Source organism: Phocoena phocoena, chromosome 2 (genome assembly GCF_963924675.1).
Source record: "Phocoena phocoena chromosome 2, mPhoPho1.1, whole genome shotgun sequence".
Lineage (NCBI taxonomy): Eukaryota > Metazoa > Chordata > Mammalia > Artiodactyla > Phocoenidae > Phocoena > Phocoena phocoena.
The window spans coordinates 85849842-85868548 of record NC_089220.1 but is presented as its reverse complement, the minus strand read 5'-3'; the positions used below and the strand labels follow the sequence as shown (position 1 = coordinate 85868548).

At 36.2% G+C, this 18707-nt stretch overlaps 1 protein-coding gene across 1 annotated transcript in view; it reads left to right on the top strand.

Moving 5' to 3' along the window:
- The window catches only part of TTBK2 (tau tubulin kinase 2), a 104573-nt gene that overhangs the window by 20821 nt on the left and 65045 nt on the right, over positions 1 to 18707 (top strand). The window contains exon 3 of the mRNA XM_065871431.1: positions 12624 to 12697. Coding sequence (XP_065727503.1) covers positions 12624 to 12697 — 74 coding nt within the window. The remainder of the gene's footprint in view (positions 1 to 12623; positions 12698 to 18707) is intronic.

Below are 18707 nucleotides of genomic sequence, written 5' to 3'. Positions count from 1 at the left end.
TTCTCATCTGCAGTTGGCTTCCTCTGTCTCATACTTTGGATAAGTACGTAGTCTCAGCATTTATAAAAATCCACAGGTAGAATAAGATTTAAAGAAGTAAAGCAAAGTACAATTAAGAACTTCACTTTTTTCCTAAGCATTTAATTTCCAAAAGTATATGTGCTTAAAAAAATGTGATCCTATTAGCTTGCTTGTTCCCTTTTCCTCAATAAGGTTATTACAGGATTTATTTATTTTTAAATTTTAATTTCTTATAACCAAATTTAACAAATAGTTTAGTCAATCAATTCTACAAAATTTGTTATGAAAAGCAGTAGTCCAGGTTCTGGTTCCAGATAAGATGGAGTAAGCACACTTCACCCTGTCTCTCCCACTGAATGCAGCTATAAGACCTGGACAGAATGCTTGGAGTGGCTATTTGAGGACTCTGAAAAATAAATAGTAGGAGGCAGATTGGGGAAGAAGACCAGAATTCAAAGTACTACTGAACCGGCGGTGAGTTTACCATTTTTTTCTTCTTCCAGTACGCCCCAGCCTGAACTTAATGTATCCTGAAACTTGGACGTGAGCATTATTAACATGGACAGAAAAAGCACCACGAGAAGCCCTCTAGTTCTGACTCAAGGAGCAGGAAAGGGGTCTCCTAATATTCAGAGAAAATGTGGCAATCCCACATTTTCTCTTTTTTCTTTTTTTTCCCCCCTTTTCTTCATTCTCTTGCCCCCAAGGCCTCAAGCAATCCTGGGCAGTAGCTGCAGTGGCGTCAGTGGGGCAGGCAGGAGCCTAAATCTCAGAGGGAAGGGAACCTTCCAAATCCCATTGCTTTTCTTCTCCCTCTGCTCTTCTGTTGCTTGGCCCTTACAGGAAGTTACAGGAAGTACATGGCAGAATGGGGTTAATGAAGCCCCAGGTTTCTGCTGGAAGGCTGAAAAAGGGAAGCCCCAGGAAACCAAAAGATTGCAGGAGAATGAGGAGCTTGGGAAACTGATCACTTAAAGTTGCTCACCGACTTCTGCGCTGACTTCCAAGCTGTGCGTGCATGGGTGTGATCCTAAACAGCATACAAAACATTGAGGACTGAATTATGGGATAGACCATCCCCAAGCCCCAAACTGGACACTGCGTGGAATGTTTATGGAACACATTCAGTATGACTACAAAGGCTTTGCAAACTGAACTGAAATTGGAAATGCAGCCTGCAGAAGGATGGTCAGAACTTGAAGTGTGAACCCAACTGGGTCAATTACTGGCTAAAACAAAAACACCAGCATTCTTGGTGGGACTTAAATAAGACTCAGATTCTCATAAGATAATATTCAAAATGTCCAGAATACAATCTTGAATTACTCAGCTTAAAAAGAACCAGTGAAATCTGAACTCACATGGGAAAAGCCAGAAAACAGATGCCAGTGCCAGGATCACAGATGTTAAAATTATCTCAAAAAGACTTTTAAAATCATCTATTATGACCATATTCCAGGAATGAGTGGGAAGATAGAAAGTCTCAGCAAAGAAATAGAAGATATAAAGAAGAACTAAACGGAAATTTTAGAACAGAGGAATACAATAATGGAAGTGAAAAACTCACTGGATGGGCTCGGTAGCAGAGAGGATATAACAGATGAATAAGTCAGCGAACTTAAAAATAGATAAGTAAAAATCCAATTTGAAGAATAGAGAAAAAAATGTTAAAAATAAATAAATAAGCAGCTTCAGAAATCTTGACACTATCATAAGACCTAACATTTGTGTCATCAGAGACCCAGAATGTGAAGAGAATGGTTGTGGTGTGGCAAAAATATTTGAAGAAATAATGGCATACTGATTGGAAAGGAAGAAATAAAACTGTCTCTATTTGCAGACGGCATGATTGTATATGTAGAAAATCCCAAGGAATCCACAAAAAAATTCCTACAATAAATGAGTTTAGCAAGTGGTTCAATGTCAGCCCACAAAAAGTAATCATATTTCTGTATACTAGCAATAAACAATTGAAAACTGAATTTAAAAAAATCCATTTATAGTAGCTCTCCCAAAATGAAAGAATTAGGTATAAATGTAGCAAAATATGTATGAGATCTCTATGCTGAAAACTGTAAAACCCTGATTTAAAAAAAAAGTAAGACAATTTAAATAAATGGAGAGACATGTATTCATGAATTGGAAGATTCACTATAGTTAAGATGTTGATTCTCCTCAAGTTGATTTATAGATTTAAAGCAAAAACAACAGCAACAACAACAAAAATCCCAGCAGCACTGTTTGTAGTTATAGCGAAACCAATTTTAGAATTTGTATAGAAAGGCAAAGGACCTAAAACAACCAAAACAATTTTGAAAAAGAAAAATGTTGGGGGAGGGTGGGAGGGAGGGAGACGCAAGAGGGAAGAGATATGGGAACATATGTATATGTATAACTGATTCACTTTGTTATAAAGCAGAAACTAACACACCATTGTAAAGCAATTATACTCCAATAAAGATGTTAAATAAATAAATAGATATAAATTTAAAAAGAAGAAAAATGTTGGAAAAATGAAACTACATGATTTTAAAACTTAGTACAAAGCTACCACAATCAAGACTGTGATATTGGCAAAGGGATAGACATATAGATCAATTAAATAGATTCTAGAAATAGACTCACACAAATATGGCCAAAGTTGCAAAGTGGAAAAAGAATAGCACTTTTGATAAGTGGTGTTGGAACAATTGGACATCCAAATACAGAAATAGTGAACCTTGACCTAAACCACACACATTATACAAAAATAAACTTAAAATGTACTGCACATCATCTTCCCAGACCAGGGCTCGAACTCGTGTCCCCTGCATTGGCAGGCAGATTCTTAACCACTGTGCTACCAGGGAAGCCCTCTCATTTCTTCTTGTACTTATAATTTTTACTTTATATTTTGATTCAGTACTATTTGATGCATATTGATCTGTGAAAGTTATATTTTCATTTGAAATTGTCTCTGATAATAATACAATATTTGTCCTGATTATTGCTTCTGAACTGGAATTTGACATTGTCTTAACAACCTCAGAACCACCATGAGGATTAAATGAGATGTTACATGTCCTGAGCACTAAATAAATGTCAGCTATTATATCTCAAAAATAAATAAATAAAATAAAATGTACCACATTTAAATGTGAAATATAAAGCTATACAGCTTTTAGAAGCAAACATGGAAAATCTTTGTGAGCTGGTATAAGCAAGAAGTCGTTTCACATGATACCAAAATCATGATTGATAAAAGAAGAAACTGATGAATTGGACTGAATCAAATTAAAAGCTTTGCTTGTGAAAGACACTGTTAAGAGAATGAAAAGACAGATTATAGACTGGGAGAAAATATTTGCAAATCACATACCTGCAAAGGACTTATATTCAGAATATGTAAAAACTCTGAAAACTCAACAGTAAGAAAACAATCTAATTAAAAATCTTTAATGGGCTTTGGCAGAGAGGATATAGAGTGGAATATCAGCTCAACAAAAGATGTTTAACATAGGGGAATGCAAATTAAAGTCATGGTGAATTCCTGCTGCACATCTATTGAAATAGTATAAAACTTTTGACAATACCAAGTGCTAACAAGGACATAGAGCAACTGGAACCCTCATACCTTGCTGGAGGGGATGCAAATTGATACAGCTCCTCTGGAAAACAATTGAACATATACTTACCATATGTTCGATATGGATTCACTCTGTGACCCAGCAGTCCCACTCATAGGCATTTAACCTAAAGAAATGAAAATTTACATTCATATAGAAACATATACATAAATATTTATATCAGCTTTATTCTTAATTACCAAAAATATGTCCTTCAGAGAGTGAATGGCTAAATCAGCTGTGATATATCCATACAATGGAATACTATTCTGTAATAAAAAAGAATGAATTACTGATAAACACAACAATTCTTAATTTCTTCTTCTTAGGGAAATCACTTCAGGAACCTCCTAGTCTGCTCCAGTTAGGCCTGGTTATTTTCTACATTCACAGCTATTGTCCTTGGATCACCCTGCAGTTTCTTCCTGGGGACTCCCCTTGCTTCTCTTTTGTATTGTATGCCTTGTTGAATCCCTTTCTCTTTTTCGTTTATTCTCATTTTAGTGAAGCACCTCTCTACTAACTTCTTGAGTAAAGGGTGCATGGGAGATATATTTTTGAGACCTCTCTTGTATGTCTACCCTGATGTTAAAAGACACTGGCTGGATATAGAATTATGGATTGAAAATAATTTTACTTCAGAAATTTGTCTTCAGACTCACTGTAGTGGTTGAGAAAGGTAATTCCCATTGTGATTCTTATTACTTTGGCAACTTGTTTTCTTCTTTTTCTCCAGTGTTGTGCCATTTGTGTATTTTCATTTAGTAAGCCAGGCTGTGTGCTTTATTGAAACTTGCAATCTGAAAGTTTTTCTTGGGAAATTTTCTTGAATTATTTTGTTGGTGGTTTCCACCCATTTATTTTAATCTGTCTTCTCTTCTGGAACACCTACCTATTATACAGATATTGGGCCTCTTGTAGTGGTCTCCTAATTCTTTATCTTTTCTCTCTTTTTTTAAACATATATTTGTTTATACATTTTTGTAATAGTTTAGTACATTTTAAAAATAGATAGGGTGAGGAAATCATGCTCTTTTTTTTTCATTCTAATCATAAAAGCCTGCTAGTTTTAAATTGGCCATTGTGATAGGATAGTCTTGTTTAAATGATGAACTTCCCTGTAATGGTTATCTAGACTGAAGAGTTTGGAAACTTTCTTCTGCCTTTAGCTCCTGGTGAGCTACTTAGAACCTAAAGGATTGTTAGATGGGCATTCTCATGAATGCTGATAGAAGCCTTTATTCCTTAGACTCCTTGGCTGAATTATTTTTCCTAGGGATTTGGCTTAGAAGACACCCTTCCTTCTTTTGGTATCACTGTCAAGTTAACTCAATCAAGCTCCAGGCTCTATGATGTATTCTAATCTAATCTCTTGCTTTCTCTGTAATGCTTATTCTTCATTTTTATAAGCTATAATTTGATCTTGTACTGCCTATATTGGTCTTGTAATACATTTATTGCTTCTAACAAGATTGTAAATTCTTTGAGGAAGGGACCTAGCCTTATACTTTTCTATCTCCCATTGGTGTGGATATTTCATGAGTTATTATTAGGATAGATACGGTTTGTTTGTTTTTGGTGAGGAGTGGGTAAATATGAGGAGTAAATGATAGATAGATAAGGAAGCTACTTTTGTTGTATCTTTAGTAGTCTAATTGTCCAGCTTTGCAGAATCCCCTTATTTGCTAATTTGTAATTGACCTGGAATTTGTTCTTTGAATTCCAGAACATCCCCATTTAGTGGGTTAGGGATACTTTTAGTTCAGGTTTTCACTTTATTACTAAATGGCTTCTTTTATTTAAAAAGAAAAACAACTGATGCCCATTTTGATTGATTTACTTTCCTCTAGCAGCAAGTTATGTAAAATTACTTGCCTTTTGCATGACATTTTACTCTTATTAATATTTAACACTGGGATGTCGACCACCAAACCACCACCTGCCATAGTTTTAAGCTCTTGAAAGCAAGAATAGTAGATGATCATCTGAAATTATAAGAACAAAAATGATTGTTTAGGTTATGGGTGATATTTTGAGTGGTTGGTAAAGATCTGGTTTGTATGTTTAGGATTCCTTTTGTCTTTTAGCAGATTTCTAAGAGTAGACACATAAACAGAAAGTTAAAATTCGTTTGTTGATATATTTCCATCCTGTGTTTTCTTGTGGTCAACAACCTATGATTCCTAGTGATCAGTGCTGCCTTGCTGACTTCTCTTCTTTCTCTAGTTCCATCTGTGCACCAGACTCTGCTGCTCTTATTTGTCTCTAGGGAACTCTTATTTTAATTGTCTTGTTTATTTTTTCCCCCTCAGTGCCTGGCTCGGTGACTGACTTGCTAAATATCTGAAAACCTAATCCTGAGTATTAATTCGTTAATATTACCTCCTACAGGGATATTTAGATTTTTAAGAGCTGTATTTGATTTGAGGAGGCAAGGTTGAGGGAAATAAATGTGAGCAAAAAATAAGGTAGAACATTTGTGAGGGACAATAAAAAAGAAACAGACTTCAGAGTGTATAATTCTTGTTAAACTGAAGGAAATGAGGTTTGATAAGTAATGTAGAATGAATCTTGAATTCCAGGCTCACCATTTTAATCTTATTTCTTCAGGCATTATTGTTTATGGTCTCTTGAGCAGGCAAATGATAAAAACAGTTATTTGGGGGAGATATCATATGAATAGTGTGTGGGTAGTGACATTATGGGACATGTTTGGCCTGGTCCACTGAAGTACAGTCAGATTTGACAGAATGGATGGTGCCAAAGAGAGGCACATGCTAGGTGAGCCTGGTCAGTAGAGCCAAGATTTGAACTTATATCTGTCTCCTTCCAAAATTAGTGCTCATAATCACTAAGCTTTAATGATAGTAATAGGGAGCATATATTGAGCATTTATTATGTACCAGGCAGTATATTAAGGATTAGACATACTTTAGCTGATTTCACTTGTGCAGTAACTCTTTGAGGTAAGTGCTATCTTACTCTTCATGTGGCTTGTAGAGGTTAAGTAACAAACTAGCAAGTGAAAAAGCTGATATTTAGCTCAAGCAGTCTTGAGCACATGCACTTTTCCTACACACCAAGCTGAAAGATTCAGAGGTGGGATATGCTTTAGTTATATTTTGATGGTTTCCTTTGCTGTGCAGAAATTTTTTGATTTAGTGTAATCCCACTTGTTTATTTTTGCATTTGTCATCTTTGCCCTTGTCAAGTCCAAAAAAATCATTGCCAAGGCTGATGTCAAGGAACTTACCCCTTGTGTTTTATTCCATGAGTTTTATGGTTTCAGGTCTTATGGTCAAGTCTTTAATCCATTTTGATGGATTGTTGATTGTTGATAGTTGATTTTTGTATATGGTATAAGATAGGGTCTACTTTTCATTCTTTTGTATGTGGCTGTCCATTCGATGCTCTTTTTTCCTGTGATTATCTTTTCCATATTGTGAACTTTATCTTCATGTTGGTTTCTTTCACAGTTGAGAGACGATTGCCCATAGCAACTGGAAGGGGGCTATATTCTTTCTCTTTAAGTGTAACATCGCTTCTCATAATTATATGAAGGTATTGAGTTTTGCTCTGATTAGAACATCCCTGAAACAATTATACTTGTTAGAGTAATATCATGCATTGATTATCTTAAGTCTTGAATATCTAGTTTTCTTTCCATCATCAAAGTGATCTCAATTTCTAGATTATTCTGATTGGCTTAGAGCAATTAATGCCCAGCCTTGCCGGAGAGTGAATCAGACTCATTGAGACAGTGGATATACATTTGAGGAAGATCGTTCCCCAAGGGAAATTTGGGTGCTGTTAGTATGGAAGAATGAACACTGAATAGTTAATCAAGAAAATGATTTATAAATATATTATCTCATTTAATTTTTTTCAATAGCTCTGCTGAGGAAACTGAGACTTGCTCAAGGTCCCATAATTACTAAGTGGCAGAGCTGAAATCTAACTCAAAGCCAACATTTTTTCTTTACAGCAGTATTGTGTCTCCTTCAAAGAAAAATAATAGGTTGTCCTGCATCATATATGGCATTAATGACCCTACCTTCTAAGGTTCAAAAGTGATTTTCTACAGACTCCTTATTTAAAACTTAATCATCACAAGGTACCAAAAGTTATGGGGTACCGCTTAAGCAGTACTTAGAAGGAAATTTATAGCAGTAGACACCTACATTATGAGGCCAGAAAGATCTTCAGTAAATAACCTAACCTACCACCTTATGACACTAGAAAAAGAAGAGCAAGTTAAACCTAAAGCAAGCAGAAGGAAGGAAATAATAAAGATTACAGTGGAAATTAATAGAAGAAAACAGAAAAACAATGGGGAAAAATTCACAAAACCAAAAATTGGTTCTTTAAAAAAATGAACAAAATTGACAGACCTTTAGCTAGACAGACCAAGAAAAAAAAGAAGACAAACTACTAAAATCAGGAATGGAAGAGGGGACATTTCTGCTGACCTTACAGAAATATAAAATGGATTATAATAAGGGAATGCTATGGACTACATGACAAAAAAATAATTTACATGAAATGGAAAATTCCTAGAAAGACCTAAACTGTTGAAACTGACTCATGAAGAAATAGAAAATCTGAATAGATTTCATTCTCAATCTCCTTCACCATTTCCTTTTTCCTTCCCTGACGTGTTGGTGTTCTGGCGTTGACCCAGTTCTCTCAAACTATCCATCTTCTTTGGGTAGTCAACTCCATTGACAATACACAGATCTATTACTTTATATAGTTGACCTCTGTTAAACTCTACCCCTAAATTTCTAACACAACTTGCATGTCCTATAGATAAATTGGTGCAAAATCCCCAAACCAGAAATCATTATCCTCTCTCATACTTTTTTTTTTTGCGGTACGCGGGCCTCTCACTGTTGTGGCCTCTCCGTTGCGGAGCACAGGCTCCGGACGCGCAGGCTCAGCGGCCATGGCTCACAGGCCCAGCCGCTCCGCGGCATGTGGGATCTTCCCGGACCGGGGCAAGAACCCGTGTCCTCTACATCGGCAGGCGGATGCTCAACCACTGCGCCATCAGGGAAGCCCTATCCCCTCTCATACTTTTGTCTTGGTTTATATTAATGCAGTTTACCTTGTCCACTTAGCTTAAGCTAAAAGTCTTCCTTCACTTTCTTCTCTTCCATAATCTGTCTTTTCTGTCTCTTAAAGCTTAACTTGAAAGCTTAATTCTCACTCCCAGTACTTTAATTTGAACCTTCCTTATCTTTTACCTCGTCTGTCGTTTTAACCTCCTAATTGATCTCCCTGCCTTAATCTCTTACATAAATCAGCATCTAATGGTGAACAGCATTACCTTTCCAAAACACAGGCCAAATCATGTAGCTCTCATGCTTGAAAACCTTTGAACTACCTCCTCCCATCCCCAACTGTCACCCATTATCTAATAATGAGTCAAATCTGAATTCCTTTATGTGGCATATAAGACTTCAGTGTACTTTTCTTGCCTCAGCATGCCCCCGACCTGAGCCTACGTTTTAACTATTATCCAGCCCTCTGGCCTTGTTAACTCTATTAATTATCTTTCACATATGCTTGGATCCTTCACACTTTGTGTCCTCTTAGAATACTCTTCTCATATATTTAAAATTTAGTGATTTAACTCTCATGAAAAGCCTCATAAACAAAATTTTCACATCTTCTGTGTGTTCACAGCAATTTGTCTATAATGTAGAGCTCATCATACTGTATTACAATTTTTTGTTTATATATCTGGGCTGTGAATTCCTTGAGGGCATGGGTCTTAACTTATCTTGTATTCCTAGTGCCTACTTTAGTTTTTGGCACATAGTAGGTCCTCTTGTCTGTGTTTTGTCATAGTCTTTATTTATCTTTTAGTTTTAATATTTATTTACAAGGTGTTACTTGACTTTAAAATCTGTTTCAATTGTTTCTGGCGTAATGGATAAGAACAAAGGCTCTAAAATCAAACTGCTCCATCATTTTCCAGCTGTGGGGTCTTGAACAAAGTACTTAACCTCACTAAGCCGCCATTTTCACATTGGAAAAATAGGGAAAATAATAATACTTATGCTATTAATTTGTGAGGATTAAATACACATAAAGCATTAATATAATGCCTAGCAGAGTGTGCTTCCTATTATGCATGCTTTATTAGTTATTGTTATTTCTATTAATTTGTTCATTCACAAATATCAGTCAGGTGTTTCACTCTTTGCCAGGTACTGTGGGGTAGGTAACAGAAGAGACAGACATGGTCCCTGTACTCATGGAGTGATACCTCAGTTTGTACTAGTTATTATAAAAGTTATTTTAAGAATTGCTCTAAGTGGTGGTGAAGAGTTACTGTTTCAGTTAAATTGCAGTTTCTCCGTACTTCCAAAAATTTGTACATATTTACTGAACTAACTTTATTAAGTAGTTTCATTAATTGCATATATCTAAAGTATAAGATCAGTAGTGTACTGTGTTATAATGTATGAGATAAGAACTCATTAAGCTCTTGCCTAAAGCAGTGAAGATGTACCAGGGAATCCTAGAAGATTTGCTACTGACTTTGTGTTTTGGTTACCCAGTAAAGGGTCTAGTTTATTTGATTTTTATTGTTTTAAAAGTAGGGTGGTTTTAGTATCAAGAGATAAATAGTATTCTGACATGACTTATCATAAAGATATTTTTAAAAGGGCATTCCTAGAGGAGTTAAATTTCACATGGCCTTTTGTTATTAGATGATTTAAACGTCTTTGTAATAGAGATGCTGCGTTTAAATGTTACGTGATAGGTGGAATCTTGAGGAATGGATAATAAGAAAATACTTTAAAATGATTTTTTAATTGTTTCTATGAAGCTGAGGAAAAGAGTAAGTTACCAATTGGTGGTCATTTTAATCCTTTCATTCTTACTACAATTTATTAGATTACTTAGTTTTGCAAACATATGTAAAATATATGTAAAGTGATGTACATACATTGTACACATTGTGAATTATTGTTCCCATTGCACCTGTTCTTGCTAGTTATGGCCCTTTTCAACAAAAGCACAGAGAATGAGAGAACAATGTGATAACCTAGATGCAAAAGAGAAGTGTGGAATTATTAACTAAATTAAATCTGGACTGTATTTATATTTTAAATCAGTCAGTGGACTAATTCTTTTTGATTGTTGGGATGTATTTCTTAACAGTCTAACAAAATTTGTCATTCTAGCTCTTGGTCTGTGACTTCCTCTCTTTTTAGGCAAGCTTATTCAAAGATTGCCCTCATTGTCTCATGTTCCATTTACTCTTTAACCCATTATAGACTAGATTCTGCCCTTTCCACTCACCAGTGACTTCCTAATTTTTTATATTAATGAGCACTTCTCAGCCTTTCTATAGTATTTGTCACTGGCCACTTCCACCTTAAAATGCTCTTCTCCTTTGGATTCTGTGATCTATATCCATTTCTTAGAGTTTGCTCTCAGGCTGTTACTGTTTCCTTCATGGGCTCTTTTATTTCTGCTCATGCTTTAAATGGTTCATTTTGTAGAATTCTGTTCTTCGGTTTCTTTTCTTCTCATTATTTATTCTTTCAACTTGGAAATCTTCCATTTATGTTTGTAGTTCCATCTGCCTTCCATGAACCAATCCTTCCCCAATGTATTTCTGGAGTTCAGCTTTTTGTCTGAGCACCAGGCTTGAAATTACAATTGTCTACTGAATTCAACTGGTTGTCCTCAAACTCAACATTGTGATATCCCTTAAAATCTATGCAACCTACTATATTCTCTTATTTTGGTACAACTTTTACTTGTGCCAATTTCTAGTCAAAAACTATATCTTTAGTATCTCTCAGATTTATCCTATTTTTAAATCTATCTATAATACATAAGATTCAAAAAAAGGTTCAAACCCTTATTCTCTCTCTTGAGATATTGTAACTGTCAGCAGAGTGACCATTCTGCCTCCATAGTTGAGCTGTCTGTAGTCGATCTTCCTCATTGCTACCATAGTGATGTTCTAAAATGGAATGTTTTAAGTGTTTATCTTTTAGATGCTTCTCACTACACAGCAGTAGTTTCCAAATACCTGGATGTTTCAAAATCATCCATGGCCTGTCTGCTTTTGGGTCATTTAGAGAACTTTTGAAAGCTCATATCCTGTATCTTCCGCCACAGATTCTGAATCAGTATAAAGTTTAGGAGTTTTCAAAAAGTTTCCCAGATGATTTTGATAAGCAGCCAGGGTTGGAAAATATTGACTTATACATATGGTTCAGATTCCTTATCGTGGAGTCCAAGACCCTTCTGGATTTGGTGCCTGCCTGTTTCTCCAGCATCATCTCATTCTATTCTCCCTCCCTTCATTAACTATTCTCCAGCCTGATTCCCTCTTCTGGCCCTGGAATCCACCAGTTCTGATCCTCTTCTATCACCTTTGTTTGCTTTTGCTGAATCAGGGGCAGGACCCTAGCCTCTGTCTGCTCCATCTCTGCTTCCCTCTGCATTCTAGCCACTAGCAGCTCCTTGGATTTCACATGTGGAATTCAGGTTGAAAACCACTGAGCAAATCCAAATCAATAAGGCCCAGAAAGATGAAGGGACTCACTGAGTCTATAATGGTGAATGGCAGACCATATCTAAAATTCAGGGTTTATATTCCTAACATAGTTCTTATTTATCGCTCTTCTGTGCTTTCAGATGTATCATGTCTGGGCAAGTTGATCTGAAACGACCTCTTAATTCTTTCCTTCCTAAATAAATTATCATTCATTTGTTCCCTCATTTACTTGTTTATTTATTCATTTAGTAAACATTTATTTGACTACAGAAAGAGCAGTGTAGGATATGGAGAGAGATGGGTAGAAAATTTGAATAATACTAATTTCCTGTCCTTAAGGTTCTTAAGATAGGTCCTTTACATTCGATCATAAACTACTATACAGAAAAACAAATTATTAATTTTTAAGAAGAGAAACTGTAGTATAACCTTTTCTACTATCTTCTTTCTTTCTTTCTTTTATCCAGGGAAAGACCATGTTTGTAGATTTATTGGCTGTGGGAGGAATGATCGATTCAACTACGTGGTCATGCAGTTGCAGGTAGGTTACTTTGAAAATGTATCTTAAAATTGTCCAGTTTTGATCAAAATACCTAATTATAGTAGATATGAATAAAATTAACAACATTCTTGGTATCATCTCAGAATGTTTTATACTATGCAGATGGAACTTTAAACAGACCTGATAACAGATTTTTCCAAAGATGGAAGGGTTGTCTCTGTCAACTATTTAGTTGATGCATATCTTCATTGATGGTCATCATTGCAAAGTTTTTGATTCCCACATGGATTGCTGGATATAATATGAGTTTTGTCCTGTCCCTGTCCCTTCCTTCTCCACCTTTCACTACCTTAAGGGCTCTAGTTTTCCATTTTCACAAGTATCAACCTTGACTGCTTGAAAATTTAAAAATAAGATGAGATAGAGGAGAAATGCCATTCCTCTTTCTCTTTATCATTAACATAGCTCTGTTCCCCTATCCTTTAGATGGAAAGTGGAGTTGGGTTGGTTAGCAGATGCAAGAAATTCAGAAGGGGAGCATTGAAGTAATGACTCCAACAAGGAGAAGAGAGAAAGCATCCCATTCTCTCTGACACTGCCTCTGCCCCTGAATGAACACACACACACACACACAGCTCTGAACCTGTAGTCACCATCAGTGTGTAAAAGCCATAGTTCAGGGACTTCCCTGGTGGTGCAGTGGTTAAGAATCTGCCTGCCAATGCAGGGGGCATGGGTTCGATCCCTGGTCCGGGAAGATCCCATATGCCACAGAGCAACTAAGCCCGTGTGCCATAACTACTGAGCCTGTGTGCTGTAACTACTGAAGCCTGTGCGCCATAGAGCCCATGCTCTGCAACAAGAGAAGCCACCACAATGAGAAAGCCCGCGCACTGCATTGAAGAATAGCCTGTGCTCACTCCAACTTGAGAAAGCCCACTTGCAGCCACAAAGACCCAACACAGCCAAAATCAATAATAAAAAAATAAAATAAAATAAAGGACATGGTTCACTTTGCTGCCTAGTTTAGGGTCCTCAGAGTTTCCCTTCATCTTTAGCAAAGTTTGTTTTAGGCATTTGATTCTTTTATTTATTTATTTTTTCAACTTAGCTACATAGTAGTGATTTCAGAGACATAGATCCTGACCTAAATTCTTCCTCTTCTTTTTTTGTTTCCCTCAGCTATCCTTCAGCATTTGATTTAGATCTATAGATATTAATCTCCCTGCAGACTGTAGCCTTAAAGTCTTTGAATCATGTGATTCACTACTCTTGAGCCAGCATAGTTTTGTTTCTTGAAGTAGCTATCCCTGTATCTTTTTAGGTCATTAGTATGGACCATTCTGTCTTTCACTTTGACCAATAATAATATAACTTTTTGTATGCTATTTTATAGTTTTCTTCTGGATTTATCATGCATCTTATTTGATCCTTATCATATCCCCTGAAGAGGATAGGACAGGTTTTATCCCCATTTTGCAAATGAAGAGACTTAAGCTCAAGGAGGTTTGTGGTTTGCCTGAGACTGACTAACTTGATGGGTGTTAGGACTTGATGGAAGCCTGAGGCCAATATTCTTGGCACAATAAAACTATTTTTGTCTTTAGGCTACTACTGACTGGGGAACATGGACAGTCTTTTTTAGTCTGCAGTCTCTCTCTCAGTCCTAGCATATACTTGGTTTTATTTTATTTGCACTTAACCTTAATCTCACTTTCTGGAAATGGGAAGGCTCCTAGTCTGGGAGAACTAAGGAGGCTGGTGTATATCAGATAACGATGGCTTTTGTGACCTTTGGCAAGCGCCTATGGACCCATACAAGAACCTTTCAATTTGACTTGCATGCTGTATTCTTTCCTGTCATGCGAAAATTAACCCACCATTAACCTCCCATCCCTACAGTTATGGTTGACTTGATTTGAGGCAAGACTAAAGCTGTTATAACTGTTCAAGGGTTCTTTCTCTTATTTGACATACTGAAGATGGCTGCTGGGGTTTCCTACATATATTTTAATAAAATGTATATGCTCAGACCCAGCTTCTCACTGACATTTCTAATTTTTTCTAAAAACCCTCATTGTTCTGAAGTTAACTTCAGTCTTTTCCTCCTGGCAATTCAATTATATAATATCTGCTGTTAAAAATTTTAAGGAATAATCCTGTTTCTCTTGTAGAAATTCTAGCTGTTTACCATTAAAATGGATCTGAAATCTAATAGGGTTCAAGTAGTCACACATGTTTCTTTTCTCATTTCTACTAGGAAGACCTTGGCCAGGTCTTATTTCATATCCTGTCACTATTGAGGCTTTACATGATCATTCTTAGTATAGCCAAAGGGTGATATTTTGTGATAGGCATATCACCTAGGAAGGGGCAAAAAATTCCTGTAACCAGTACAGATGTGGATCTAGATTGCCTAACATCAGGACTGCTATATATATTTTATATATATATATATATATATATATATATATATACATATATTTATTTTTTTTTGTGTGTGGTACACGGGCCTCTCCCTGTTGTGGCCTCTCCCGTTGCGGAGCACAGGCTCCGGACGCGCAGGCTCAGCGGCCATGGCTCACGGGCCCAGCCGCTCTGCGGCATGTGGGATCTTCCCGGACTGGGGCACAAACCCGTGTCCCCTGCATCGGCAGGCTGACTCTCAACCACTGTGCCACCAGGGAAGCCCAACTGCTATATATTTTTAAACTTTTTATTATTGTGGAAAAATTAAACATAAACAAAAGTAGAGCAAATAGTATAATGAATATCCATGTACTCACCACCCAGCTTCAGTCATCATCAATATATGGCCAATCTTGGGCTTCCCTGGTGGCGCAGTGGTTGGGAGTCTGCCTGCCGATGCAGGGGACACGGGTTCGTGCCCCGGTCCGGGAAGATCCCACATGCCGTGGAGCGGCTGGGCTCGTGAGCCGTGGCCGCTGAGCCTGCGCGTCCGGAGCCTGTGCTCCGCAACGGGAGAGGCCACAAGAGTGAGAGGCCCACGTACCGGAAAAAAAAAAAAAAAAGCCAATCTTATCTGAGGTGTAGTCTCCCTTTCCTGTCTTTCCCCAGATAATTTCAAAGAAAATCCAAGGCATATTTTATCTGTAAGTATATCAATATATATTTCTAAGAGTCAAGGATTCTTTTTTTCCCACTGTTAACCATAATGCACAATAGTATCTTAATAACATCAATTATCAAGTCAATCTTTAGATTTTCTTGATTGTTTCTCTCCCTTATTATTATTTTTTTATATTTGTTTTACTTGAATCTGGTTCCAGACAAGGTTCACACATTGTATTTTGTGCATACATATCTCTTAAGCCTCTTTTAATCTTTAGGTTCCCTCTCATTTTTTTTTCTTACAGTTTTCTTTTTGTTGTTTGTGTCATTGATAAAAACAGAGTCATTCGTCATGCAGAAGTTTCCATATTCTGGATTTTGCTGATTGTCTCCATGTGGTGATATTTAACATGTTCTTCTGTCCCCTGTATTTTCTATAAACTTGTGATTAGATCAGATTCCACTTTTGTTTTATTTGGCTAGAATACTTCAGAGGTGGGTTGTGTGCTTCCTATTTATATCACATCAGTAGGCAGTGTCTGGTGGTCTCTCTTTTAGTTACGTTAAGATTGATCAGTGAGGTTTCGGGGCCATCAGCCTCTCCATCCATTTTAAAGTTCCCAGTGATTTTTCTCTTAGGTTTTATCAACCCTTTAGTAACCACTGCCTAGATTCATTACTTCAGTGGGGTTGCAAATAACACTGTTGTAATTTTATAATTTCTTCTTTATTAGCTGGAATTCTTTAAAAAGCACTCCACCAACTATCAGGTTATCCTAAGGTACATTTCACACAGAAGGGACGGACTAATGTTTGATTCTTTTATTTAAAAATTTTCAGAATAATGAGTTGGTTCCTCAGTAGGGAACCTTGATAGCATCCTTACTTTCTGATTCCTCTTAATGATAAATGGTATTTAGAGATGACAGTCTAGATGCTATGGGTGCCTGCTGCAGTTGGGTTGGTCATTGTTTTAAATTCTTTTCAAGTGGATAGGTTCAGGATTTTTTTTTTTAAAGAAAAAATATATCATAGTTCATACTGATATTTCCAGTTCAGATTTGTGGTGATAGAATTGCTGGCATGTAACTTCTTTGATTTTGTGGCAATAGAATTGCTGGCATGTAACTTCTTTGATTTTATATTTTCATCTCTTTGCCTAATATATGTGGATGAAATGATATGGTTAGAATTTACATGAGAATAATCCAGTATATGTGTGTAGGAAGGGAGATGTTGTGTGTTGCATAGGGGGAGGGGAGGAGTGGATAACAGATGAAACAAGATTGGCCATTAATTGATAATTGTTAATTCTGGGTGATAGATAGGTATATGAGAGTTCATTCTTTTTTTAGTGGCTGCATAACAGTCAGTAAGATGACTGAACCATAATTTATTTAACCATTTCATTTATTGATGGATGTATAGATTGTCTTAAGTTTTTATCTATAACAAATAATAATCACCTGTAATATATAGCCTGAAGTATAATTTGGTGGATCAACCTGCATGTATGTACCATATTAATAATTCTTTTCCCCATACCCTTGCCAGCTTTGTTTTTATCTTCTCAGATTTTGTTAATTGATACCTTAGATTTATGTTTTAAAAGATTTAAAATTTAAAAAGCATTACTAATATCATAAATATACTTTAATTGATTTCCTTTCAAAAACTTTTATGATGGCAGAATTTGTTTACAAATAAAGTTCCAGTATTACTTTAGGTATATATTTGGCAGTCAAAATACTGATTTTTGAAGGAAAAAATTATTGAAATGCTAATAAAAGTTATTAGGTACATGACCTCATGGGATTATAAAATTCATTGCCCTAGATTATCAGTCATTTTACATTTGCTGAGGATGTAGAGAACAATAAAATAAATTCCACTAACATTAAAAAATAATAAAAAAGTTAACTACCAATTAATGCTGTGGGAAAACCTCATTTTTAAAGAGGATATGAAGTATTAAAGGCTCCTGACTTTTCCGTAATTTTTCAATTCTTGTATTACTTGATTACTATTTAATATTTTATTTTAAATGGTATTTAAGTCACTTAAGAATTTATTACTTTTTCAGAAGTGAATTAACTGTCTTTAGTTGAGGTAATGGTATTAGTGGTATTAATCCCAAACATACACTATAAAATTTTGGGTATAGAAAGATTAGGATGTTTAAAATTCCCTTGTGATATAGGAGCCAGTTTCCATTCTTTGGGAGGTGGAACTGCAGCATCCTAGCCTGCTCTTCTGGTCAGATTGCTTGTTTGAAACCTATGCAATGAGGAATCTTCTGGGTAGAGCAGCACTGTGCAGTGGAAAAAGAACACTTTCCAGTCAAACAGACTTAGATTTGAAGAACAGTTTTACCTTAACAGGTCAGAATTATTTAAAGTCTCTGAGCCTCAGTTTCCTCATCTGTAAAACAGGAATAACAACTTCTATTTAGGGTGCTAAGGACTAAATACAGTCATGAATGTAATACATCTGGCACAGGCTAGATAAATTCATTGCTTTTATCTACTGCTATAAGTAATCGAGTGTTTGTTTCATATCATTTTTATTTATAATAACAGTAATTAGCATTCATTGAGTACCTAGTGTGTGCCAGACAGTATTCTAAACACTACATGGATCTTGTTTAATCCTTACAAAGCAGTGTAAGGTAGGTATTATGGGCCCCATTTTATAAGGAAACTGTGACACAGAAAAATTAAGTAGTCTGTATAGGAATATGTTAGGCAGTAATGAGGAATTACTTCCCTGTGTATATATCTTTTTTTTTTAAAGCTTTTTTTTAAAAATTTTATTTATTTATTTTTTGTCTGTGTTGGGTCTTCATTTCTGTGCAAGGGCTTTCTCTAGTTGCAGCAAGCGGGGGCCACTCTTCATCGCGGTGCACGGGTCTCTCACTGTTGCAGCCTCTCTTGTTGCGGAGCACAGGCTCTAGACGCGCAGGCTCAGTAGTCGTGGC